We start from the raw sequence: 11,059 nt of genomic DNA on the forward strand, positions 1-11,059 counted from the left end.
GAGACCAGAAGAGCTGCTGGGACGTGCCGCGGCCCCCCGACCCCCAACCCCGCTCACGGCTCTCCTTCCCGCCTCTTGCACTGGGGCGAGGCTGGGCTGGACACCACCAGCGGACAAAAGTCTCACTTTCTGCGGGTCAGGTCGTCTCTGTTTCTGTCTCGGGGCCAGCGGTGCACAGCTGCTGCCCTGCGTGGGCCGGCCGAGCATGGGGGAGCCCCGCACAGGCGAGGCGGATCTCGGACGCAGAGGAGCCGGGCTGACGGGGGACTTCGTGGTCCCCTTGGCCCCCCGTGGACCTTCTGTGCCTCTTGGTCTCTCCTCAGTGCTGGCCCTGGCTTCTGGGCCCGAGCTGGGGAGCCTGACTTTTCTGGGGCTCGTCGGCATCATCGACCCTCCGAGGGCTGGCGTGAAGGAGGCTGTGCATTTGCTCTGCCAGTCGGGCGTGTCGGTGAAGATGATCACGGGCGACGGGCTGGAGACCGCCTCCGCCATAGGTCAGTGGGCAGGGCAGGGGCGTGTCCGGTCGGCGCACAGTGACCGTGAGCTTCGAGGACCAGCGCTCCACCTTCAGAGGACTGGCCCTAAAACGTGGGCCGGTCCTCCGAAGGGGAGCCTTTGTGTCCACTGTCAACGTCCTGCGGCCCGGGGACTATCGTCCTCAAGTTACATCCTCGCCCAGGCAGCGTCATTCCCGTGTTTGCTTCTGGGGTGGCTTCTGCCACCAGCCCTGAGACCTTGGCAAGTCACTGAGCCACTGACCTCCGGGCTCTTCGCCTGCAGAAGGCCGGCCGCACCCTCCCTGTCACTACACTTGCTGCCGGAATCAGGGTCACACCTTGCTGTGCTCCCCGCTCTGTCTCAAGGCCCCCAGCCTGTGAAAAGATCAGAGAGTCCAGAATCAGACAAAACCACATCTGGTTCCAGCATCACGCATCACCCACCCCGCAACCTTGGGGAAGCCCCTTCCCTCCCTTTCCTTGGCTTTAAAGCGGGAACCACAAGCCCTCTGTTGCCGGTTAATTCCGTGTGACACGGCATGTGTGTGGTGGGCGGCAGCCATCACTCTGTGTGGCCCAGGCAGGGAGGGGGGTCAGGCAGGTGCCTACGGGGTGCGGGGCGGGGGGCGGCAGAGGAACAGCCTCAGGCTTGGGAGGCAGCGCTCAGACGGCTTCTGCGCCCCCGCAGGAAGGAACATCGGCCTGTGCAACGGGAAGCTGAAGGCCATGTCCGGGGCCGAGGTGGAGAATATGGAGCAGGAAGAGCTGGCTGACTGCGTCGGGAAGGTGCGGTCCTCCTGGGGGAGGGGGGGGGTCTCGCTGGGGGGAGGAGGGAGAGTTTTAGCTCCAAGGTCACGGACTCTCTGCTCTTCTGTGCCTCGTACCCAGGTGTCTGTCTTCTTCAGGACCAGCCCGAAGCACAAGCTCAAAATCATAAAGGTGAGCTGGGAGCCTCGTGGGTCTGTCAGGGCCAGTCCGGGACGGTGGCGGGGGCTCTGCTCCGGGTGGTCCAGGGCCCAAGCTGGCGGGAGCCTCGGCGGTCCCCAAACCGGGGTAGGAGCACAGGGGGACCTTGGCCACGTACACCAAAAACAGGAGCCGGAACGAGGTGGTGCAGAGAGGCAAAGCAGCTGGTCTCTGTTAGCCGAGCGATCTTTGGCGTTATTCTTATTAGTTACCTCCAGGCCTCAGTTTCCCCATCTGTAAACGGGGGAAGGGGGTCGTATGAATGACATCAGCTGGTAACAAGGCCGGTGAGAGGAACAGAGGGGCCAGGCCGTGGAGCGCCCAGCACAGTGCCCGGCCCGCAGCGGGTGCCCAGCAGAGCGGACACGGTCTCCTGCCCGCGCGGGGAGGGGGCCCCCGCTGCAGCCCTGGCCTCCCGCATGTGCGCATCCGAAGATGTGCTCTGTGGCCTGGGCTGTTTGATGCTCTTGATGGGGGGTGTGGGGGCGGGTGTAGTTCTAGGGAGCAAGTCTGCACGCGTGGTACTCCTAAGAGCAAACATGAAGACTTACTGGCTGCCACGTGGTTTCAGGGGAAAGCGGTGGACCCGTCTTTGTTAGTGGAGAGGGAGCCCGACACCAGCCGTCGCAGTGTGGCTCTCACAGAGGAGGGACGGCTGTCCCCACTCTGCAGATGGAGAAGCTGAGTCTGAGAGGTTCGGGGCCTGCCGAGCTCCCACAGTGCCAGCTCCCCGGGGTGCCGGCGCGGCTGGGACTCAGAGTCCGCCCAGCTGACTCCAGAGGGGGCCTCTGCTGTTGGCCATGCAGAGGGAGAGGCAGAGCATCCAAAGGGAAGGAAGGTTCTGGAAGGGCTGCAGCCTCCACTCACCTCTTTTTTCCAAAGGCTTTGCAGGAATGTGGGGCGATCGTGGCCATGACAGGGGACGGGGTGAATGACGCTGTCGCCCTCAAGTCTGCGGACATCGGGATCGCCATGGGGCAGACGGGGACAGACGTTAGCAAAGAGGCCGCCAACATGGTCCTGGTGAACGATGACTTCTCAGCCATCATGTGAGTTGTCCGCAGGTGGGGTTTTTAGGGGCAGAAGCGCATGGCGTAACCAGCTGCCCACCCCGGGGCTCCGTCGTGCCGGGGAGACGGGTGTCCCGGCTCACATAGCACCCGGGGCCGGGGGTGCTGCAGACACAGGCCAGCGAACCCTTTTGTAGCCCGAGGGTGCAGCGGAGGGAGAGCCAGGACCGGGCGCTCGCAGACAGAGGCGCGTGCCCGTGCGGTCGCTGCCGCACCGTCTGGGGGAAATCCTAGACCACCCTGGCTGCCAACAGCGAGAGCGGGAGCGCGCGGAGGCCAGGCCCGGAGGTGCTCACCCCGTAGAGCTCAACGCGGGGTTTGAGTCTGGGGTCGCGCTCGTGTGCACACGGATGCCTCAGGCGCGCGGAAGCTCCAGCTGCCAGATGGCCGAGCACCTGTTTTCTTCACCTTTTTTTGTTTCCTTAAAAACAGTTGCCTGCCCTCTAGATCTAATTTTGATTCGTTCTAATGAAGTCTTTCCTTCTAAGTGAACTGAAGTCACTGGGGGCGGGAGAAAATACCACGGATCTGAACAAAGACTGAAGTTGGCTGTGATTTCGGACTTTGCAGAAGGATCTTTTCTTTACAAACGGATTCTCCGCAGCAGCCCTCAGTGTCCTTGCCCCGTGGTGGTGGGGGGGGGGGGGGGTCACAAGATGCAGTTAGTAAGCAAAGCTGTCATTTTTACTTTTGCAAAAAACTTTAGTAGAAAAAAAGATTGGGCAGTTCTCTGCTTTCATGCCTCGAGATCGTTTTTTTAAAGGACTTCTGCAGAGTTTTCTAGATGACTTTTCAGCTTCCCAATTCTCCCCCCGGCCACGCCCCAGCAGCTCAGGAGCAGGTCTGGGTTTGGTTGGTTTTGCTGTGCCTCTTGTTGGACTCCCCGAGGTGGGTTTGTTGCTTCAGGAATCCCAGGCTCCAGGTGGGCGGGAGAGTAAGCCGGTTTGGGGACAGAAGGGGGATTGCGGCTCACGGTCCAGTCCCCAGCGCCTGCTGGTGCCAACAGGACATCGTCGTCCTCCGCGGGCATGGCCTCGAGCAGCGAAACAGGAAGGGGCACCCGAGCATGAGGCCATCCCCGCTGACACCATCGTGAATAAATGCTCTCTCTCTCGCAGGAGTGCAGTGGAGGAAGGCAAAGGGATTTTTCACAACATCAAAAACTTCGTCCGGTTCCAGCTGAGCACGTAAGTCAAGGCCCGCAGCTCCCAGTGGCGGCAGGTGCTGCGCACACATCTGGCGAGCCACCATCGACTGGCCCGCGTGTGTCCCCGCAGGAGCATCTCGGCCTTGAGCCTCATCACTCTGTCCACCGTGTGCAACCTACCCAGCCCCCTTAATGCCATGCAGATCCTGTGGATCAACATCATCATGGACGGGCCACCGGCACAGAGGTGAGGCACCAGGCGGGAGGCCAGAACTGTACCCCGGAGTGTGGGTGCAGTCACTGTCCCCAGGAGTCCCAGAGAAGCTGACTGCGGTGCAGGGGAGGAAGCACCTGTCTGGGCAGCCAGGGTCCGTGAGGGATGCTCCTGCGCAGCTCCAAGGCTCTGTGCCTCTCGTGAGGTCACCACCTCCAAGAAGTCCTCCCTGATTACCCTAACAGCAGCCTCCAGGCTCTCAATCACCGTACCCTGCTTTGTTTTTCCCCGGAGGAGAAAATATACATGTATGTCCTTGGCCTTGCTTATCTGATTCTGATGCAGCTCCCCTTGGACAAGGTTTGTGATGTTGTTCCGTCAGTCTCCCCGGCTCCTAGAACGACTTGGCACACAGCAGCTGGTCAGCGAGTTGCTGGCTGGCTGAGAAGGGAGCGTTAGGCGGGCTGAAAGGGGCAGAAGGACCACCTCTGCACACAGCGTGTCGTTCCATCGGACTGCATCTGACACGCGCTCCATTACCCACGTTCACTCAGCGTCACCGGTGACAGCTGCTTGGGGCAACAGCCCTACTCAGTCCCCCTGGGGCCAGCAGTGAGGGGGGCCCCCAGCCCACTTACTCCTCAGTGCCCCCCCGCACTGCCTCCTGCTGGTCTAGCCCCAATACCGCTGTTGCACAGTCCCCGGGAGGCAGGGGTCCTTCCGTCACTGGGGGCTCTGCGGTGGGCAGGGCCTGGAGCCCATTTCTCCAGCCCACTGGGGCGTCCCCTTGTGAGGGACGTTACCTGAGCACGAGAGGGGACCTGGGGTGGTTCCAGGACCGTGGTGTGGCTGGTTCTGGGGGGGGGGGGTCTTCCTTCACGGTGCTCAGGGATGGTGAAGGGAAGGGCTGCCCGTGGGGCCCAGGCTGGGGGCGGGGTCACCGTGGAAGGGGCTGGCTGTTGGGGAAGGGACAGAGCACGTGAAGGGAGGCTAACGGAGAAGTCCCTGTGAGCGCGGGACTGGCCTGGGCTTGGGTGGACGGCCTGGAGGGGCTGGGCCCCCCGAGCCCCGACCTCTCAGCCGCTGGTGCCTGAGGAGCTGGCCAGAGGGCCTGGAAGGTTCGGGCTCCGCCTCCGATGTGCTTGTTCGGCCTCTGCCTGGCTGGCTGAAGTGTCCCCTTCTCAGTGGCTTACGTCCGGGCGCCCGTGTCGTGTTCCGAGCAGCTTGGGGGTAGAGCCCGTGGACAGAGACACCCTCCAGCAGCCGCCGCGGGACATCAAGGACACCGTCCTCAGTGGAGCCCTCATCCTCAAGACCCTGCTGTCGGCGGCCGTCATCATCAGCGGGACACTCTTTATCTTCTGGAAAGAGGTGAGGCCGGTCCTCATGGACTCACTAAGCCACTACTGGCTAAGCCGCAGATGGGGGAGACTCGGGCCGTGGCTGTGGACGGTCCCTGCCTGGCCGTGGGGCTCAGCCTCCGACAGGGGAGACACGCGTATGCGTACAGGGGCCGTCCTGGAGGGAAGGCAGGGGATCAGGACCCCACTTTGGGGGGTGGGGGGCAGGCGGAGGGACAGGAGGCCGCCCGGGCATGGCCAGAAATGGGAGTTTATTCTGAATGGGACCTGAGGTGGTGTTCCGTCCTGGAAACAATGTGACATTTCCTAGGAAGGAAGGACTGGATGTTTGCTCCCTGGAGACGATCACTTGTGGGAACTTACCGGTCCCCTTTTGGTGCAGTGCTCTGACTGGGGAACCAGGAAGGTGCCACATGCACCAAGGGGCGTGGGACACTGGGTCCCCACAGAGTCTCAGTTTTTCTGAGCCTCGCCCCCAGAGGAACAGCTTTGTTTTTCCCCAAATTCTCACCTGCCAGGGAAGGTGGGGATTCTCTACCTCATGCAGCCTGTGTGCACCCCCTGGCGGGGAAGAGGACCCAGGCCCTCCCGGACTCACTCAGTGATCCTGAGCACAGGGTCCCCAACAGCAGCCTCCACCACTCCAGAGACACAGACTCCTGGGTGCCCACCAGGACTGCGGAGTCAGGCTCTAACTCGCCACACCCGCCCCCGCCCCCTGGCCCCCAGAGGGTCATTTGCTGGACCAGGACTCTGTGCAAAGCCCAAGCAGCACGGGCTCATCGCCCCCTCCCCTGGGCAGGGGGAAGTTCAGGCGCCACCATGAGTCCCTCTCACCTGCGGCTCCAGGCCCGGCCCGGAGGTGTGGAGGGGAGGGAGCTCTGCCTCACGTCCGAGCAGCCACACCAGAGCCGGGACGGTCTCCATCCCCTGCCTTCCTCTGGGACCTTCTGCTCCGTGGGTGTGGCTGTAGCAACGTCACCTCCATGCTGCAGGGTCACCCGCTGAGGAAGGAGCATTCCCTTTATCTGTGCAAGGTTTCAGCTCGGGTGTGGGCAGCAGCCCAGGTTCCTGAGGACGGGCTGTCAGCCCCTCCAGTGGCCGGGGCTGGCGTGGCGGGGGGGGCGGGTCTGAGCCACGTGTCCCCTGTAACAGCAGCTGCCTCCAGCCCAAGGGGGAGGTCCTGGTCAGTTCCCAAGGAAGCTGCTCACGGCTGCTGGGGGGGGTGGTTCGGGCCCACCCTGGAGCTGCTGCAGCCTCTGGCTCTTGGTGAAGGTCGACTTCACTGTGGGAAGTACACGGCCTTCCTGGACCCCCTCTTCCCGTGCCTGTGTTCCAGATCCCCGCAGACAAGGCCGGCACCCCACGTGCCACCACCATGACCTTCACCTGCTTTGTGTTCTTCGACCTCTTCAACGCCTTGACCTGCCGCTCTCAGGTGAGCCCCGAGCTGGGCTGTTCTCAGTGGGCTGTTCTCAGTGGGAAGCGCTGATGTGTCCTCCCCCTCCTGCAGACCAAGCTGATAGCTGAGATCGGTTTTCTCCGGAACCGCATGTTCCTGTACTCGGTGCTGGGGTCCGTTCTGGGGCAGCTGGCCGTGATCTACATCCCGCCCCTGCAGAAGGTCTTCCAGACGGAGAACCTGGGCGCTCTCGGTGCGTGGCCATGAGGACGGGCCTGCTGGGGCCAGCACCTGTCCCTGCCCCTGTCTGCCTGCGCACTCGGGGGGCCCGAGGGGGAGGGTGACAGAATACTGAGGGAACCAGAGAAGAGGGACCTCCCCCGTGAGGACCACCGATGGCAGGAGGGGACGTGGCCTCCTGGCCCCTTGTCCCCAGGTGGGCAGCTCCAAGCACACACGGCAGAGACAGCAAGGGTGGGGGGCTGCGCCACGGTGGGCGAGTCTGGGCTCCGTGTGCCCCCACAGGCAGTGGGCCGGTGTGTCTCGGACGCCCACTCACCTCACGACAGGGAGCAAGTCGCCTAGTAGTTCCTTCTGGAAAAGACAGGAACTGAGGCCCACGGCTGTCCCCCACCTGAGCACACCTGTCCTGGCCTCCGCCCAGGCCGACCGCAGGTCCAAGCTCTCTGTTAGACGCCCAGAGTGACCTGTGCGCCTCTGCCTGCAGCTGAGGTGACTGTGAGCACAAACGGGAAGAGGGGACAGTCAGGAGGAGGAGGTTTGAGCTGTGGCTTTGACACATCCCTGGGTCAGGACATAGGTCAGAGGTGGGGGACGCGAGAGCCCTGGACCCCTTGGGCCAGACTGGGGACCGTCTGCTCGCTTTTCCCCAAAATCTAACAGCAGGGTGCATGTGGGTCCCCGCCGAGTGCCCTACAGCTACAGACAAGAAGAACTTTAATGGCGGGTCCTCCCTGCAGGGAACTAAGTCAGCTTTACCAAAGCTAAAGGCTGGGGTGTGGTTGGTGGGGCCCCGTGTTTGTGCTGAGTTATTGGCAACAGGGACCCAGGGAAGGTTCGGGCAGTAAGACACCGTGGGGACAGGGGTGGCTCTAGGGACTGACCCACTGGAACGAGTCAGGGTGGGCTGCCCGGGGAGCCCGGAGCCAGGGTTGGGGGGTCTGCCCTCAGGACGGCGGGGAGGAGGGTCAGGGTCCTCTGCCAGCTCAGGTGGGTGCCACAGCCCGACCACCTGGAAGGACCGGGCGGTCCGCGTGGAGCTGGCTCTGCCACGTGTAGGACCCCGGGCTGAAGCCACGGCTCCCCGGAAGGGAAGGGTCTGGTCCTCGACTCCCCGGGTCCTCCCCCTCACTTCTGGGGTCCGCTGTGACTGAAGACAAAGAGGGAGGGAGGGCGCTGCGGGCGGAGGCTCCTGTGAACGGGCAGCGCCCCTTCGGGGCAGGGGCCCGCGGCAGGGGTTCAACCCGTGCTGACCCCTTTCTTCCTCCTCCTGCCGGCAGATTTGCTGCTTTTAACCGGACTGGCCTCGTCTGTGTTCATCGTGTCCGAGCTCCTCAAACTCTGCGAAAAATTCTTCTGCAGAGCCAGGAAAGCCCAGACTCACCCAGATGACATCTAGGGGACCCGGCTGTGTGAAATCCTAAATCATCTCTAGTGGACAGGACTGTGGCCCTTCCCCCGGCCCCTCACCAGAGGGCCGCTGCCAGGACACGGAGCGCCGGGCCTCTCCCTCGGCTCTGCGGCTCGGCCAGCCCGGGCCCGCGTCCGACCCCATCTCTGCCCCCGGGACGGGCCCCGAGCAGAGCGCCCGGAAACAGCTCGCTATTTATTAAATCGCGGTGATTTGTATGAACCACGGCTGCCTCCAGAGTGTGTTCCCGCAGCTCCCGGGTGAGGAAGATCAGGGGTCCAGCCCCGGGGCCGGAGCTTCTGGTCGCCCGAGGGCCACCACCACTCCATCACCTCAACCCTCAGGAGGGGGATCTGAGGCATTTTGTAGAAGCTGCGCCCACACCTGGTCCACCACCTCCCTCCAAGCAGCCGGACGGGAAATCTGATGCCACTTCTGGAAACCCACATGTCTGGGGTGACCCACGGTCCCTCTCTGAGCGGCATGAACCAGACCCATTCTTTGAAGGGGACAGTAAAGGGCCTTTACCTCCAGCCCCGGGACCCGGAGCATCTCCCAGCTGCCTGAGGACGAGCCCCAGGACCTTTGCTAAAGACGGTGGATTGGGGAGGGCGGGAGCCAGGCAGGAAGCAGCGGCCACGGAGGAGCAGAGCCTGTGAAAGGAGCCACAGCTGTCCCCAGCAGCCCGGCCGCCGGGTATCAGGGAGAGGGCGGGACACAGACCTGCCGAAGAGGCCGGCTCACCTGACTGTAAGGGCTGCAGCTCCGGAGCGCGCCCGCAGGGCTCCTTCCTTCTCCGACATCCCAGCCTTTCTCCTAAGCCTTCAACTGGTTAGAGGAGAGTCACCACGTTCTGGAGGCCACCACCGTGATCCAGAGCCGACGAACTGTCATGTGGAGCACCCCTAAAAAATCTCACGGGAACAGCTAGACTGGTGCTTGGTCAAAGAGCTGGGTACCAGAGCCTGCCCAAATAGAGAAAAGTAACCGGCTGCCTGGGGTGGTGACGCCTGGGCCAGAGCAGGGGAGGGAGGTCAGAGTGGACCCCTGCAGCTCCCAGGCAAGGTTCAGATTCCTCAGAAGGAAGATGCATGGCCTGGGGTCACTATCCTCCCCCAACCCTGCCGTGACCCCCACTAGTGACACCAGAGCTAAATGGGGAGACGCACAGGTGCCATCCCACCGCAAAGATGATCGAGGGCGCGGCCTAGAGAGGAAGGCATTCAGGCAGGGGTGATGGCCACCCAGCAGCTGCCCAGCCCTGCTAACTCCTGAGCAGGGCAGGCCGACTCTGGCCACCCCCACAGCCTGGGGCTCACCGGGGTCAGATTCAGGGGCCCCTCCCAGCACCATGTTGCCCCTTAAATCATCAAAAAGAACCGGGGTTGACCGATACTTGCAGTAACAGCATCAAAAGGTACTCTTAGTCTTTACTACCATCCAGAAATCCCTCAATAAAATGCCATACAAAACAGCCCCCGGTAGACTGTCCACGTAAAAGATAAAATAGTAACTACTACTACCAGGGACAGGTGAAATCTTGCTACCTAAGACCCCAACTGCGGACTGTAAAGTAAAATGCATCGATCAGATTACATGCAACTGTAAGCCGTCTTTTCACCAAAATGCTACAGACCTGAACACCTTTGAAGCAACTGAGCTTGACTCCCATTTCTAGAACACGTACCCATCAGCAGCAGAGGGACAGTGACTAAAATAAAAACAGGAAACAGCAGAAAGCAGGGGAGTCCAAGATTTTTGATTTTGGACAAAAATCCTATCAAAAGCTAGTTCCTCGAAGATACCAAAAGAATGGCCAGTCTTGCTAGAGGGTTAGCCAAAGGAAAAAGACAGATGGCTCATGTTGGGAAGGACGTGGCTGATCACGACAGCTCCCTGAAGATACTCCAGCAGGAATCCTGAGACCCTCAGGCACAGAAATTCAACAGGTTAAATAAAGCAATTCCGTGAAAACCACGGACGACTGCAACACGTTACTATGCAGTGATCTGATCAGTCCCCAGACTTCTAAGGTCAGCGACGTAGTTTAAACCGTTCCCCCAAAAGGAAATCTTGTGACACTGGACACCAATCCGAAAGCAAGTTAATGAAGAAAACATCATCATTTCAATAAATGGCGTTGGAACACCGAGAAAGCCACCCTCGACTCAAGCCTCCTGCCTTCCACAAAAATGAACTCAAAGTGAGCCCCAGATGAAAACCCAGAAGAAAAAGAGGGAAAAAGTCTTTGGGATCTAGGATTCGGCAGAGTTTGTAGACAAGAGAAACAGTAAATCTGTCATAGTGGAATTACTGGGTCCTGTGGTGATTCTAGTTTTAACTTTCCGAGGAACCAATGAAAATGAAAAAACACTAACTCGAAAAGGTATTTGCCCTCGTGTTTATTGCAGCATTATTTATAATGGCCAAAACGCGAAAGCAGCCTCTGGTCCATCCACAGATGAGTGGACACAGATAATGTGGTACACATCCAAAGGAGTATCACTCAGCCATAGAGAGAATGAGACCTTGCCCCCCGCTTTTGGGAGAGAGCGAGCACGTGTGCTCAATGGGAGGGGGTTTGGGGGGCACAGAAGGAAAGAGCGCGGGCATCTTAAGCAGCTCCTCACCCAGCACGGGCCCGATAGGGGGGCTTGATCTTCCCACCCCAAGAACAAGATCTAAGCTTAAATCAAGAGTTGGGATACTTAACCGACTGAGCCACCCAGGCACCCCGAGAACATTACCCAG

At 61.0% G+C, this 11,059-nt stretch overlaps 1 protein-coding gene and 1 long non-coding RNA gene across 8 annotated transcripts in view; one reads left to right on the forward strand and one right to left on the reverse strand.

Moving 5' to 3' along the window:
- The window catches only part of ATP2C2 (ATPase secretory pathway Ca2+ transporting 2), a 57,818-nt gene extending 49,288 nt beyond the window's left edge, over window positions 1–8,530 (forward strand). For 2 of the 4 annotated variants that reach the window (XM_032323250.1, XM_032323253.1), the window contains 10 exons: window positions 324–494; window positions 1,186–1,283; window positions 1,386–1,436; window positions 2,346–2,512; window positions 3,652–3,720; window positions 3,811–3,927; window positions 5,118–5,265; window positions 6,595–6,693; window positions 6,769–6,910; window positions 8,178–8,530. In XM_032323250.1, the coding sequence (XP_032179141.1) occupies window positions 324–494; window positions 1,186–1,283; window positions 1,386–1,436; window positions 2,346–2,512; window positions 3,652–3,720; window positions 3,811–3,927; window positions 5,118–5,265; window positions 6,595–6,693; window positions 6,769–6,910; window positions 8,178–8,296 (1,181 nt within the window). In that variant the 3' untranslated portion in view covers window positions 8,297–8,530. Of the gene's footprint in view, window positions 1–323; window positions 495–1,185; window positions 1,284–1,385; window positions 1,437–2,345; window positions 2,513–3,651; window positions 3,721–3,810; window positions 3,928–5,079; window positions 5,266–6,594; window positions 6,694–6,768; window positions 6,911–7,182; window positions 7,291–8,177 lie in introns of those variants that run through there. The other 2 variants (XM_032323251.1, XM_032323254.1) reach the window with 2 other exon arrangements.
- On the reverse strand, window positions 489–10,586 carry LOC116578782. 4 transcript variants are annotated; one of them, XR_004281051.1, is made up of 4 exons: window positions 8,837–10,586; window positions 7,217–7,393; window positions 1,382–6,762; window positions 489–872 (listed from the first exon to the last, which is right to left on the reverse strand). It is a non-coding gene; the product is annotated as an uncharacterized LOC116578782 (long non-coding RNA). The 4 variants fall into 4 exon arrangements; XR_004281050.1 differs by having other exon boundaries at window positions 1,382–5,412; window positions 6,093–7,393; XR_004281049.1 differs by having other exon boundaries at window positions 1,382–1,697; window positions 2,015–7,393.
- Window positions 10,587–11,059: the final 473 nt, after the last annotated feature.

Source organism: Mustela erminea, chromosome 19 (assembly GCF_009829155.1).
Source record: "Mustela erminea isolate mMusErm1 chromosome 19, mMusErm1.Pri, whole genome shotgun sequence".
Lineage (NCBI taxonomy): Eukaryota > Metazoa > Chordata > Mammalia > Carnivora > Mustelidae > Mustela > Mustela erminea.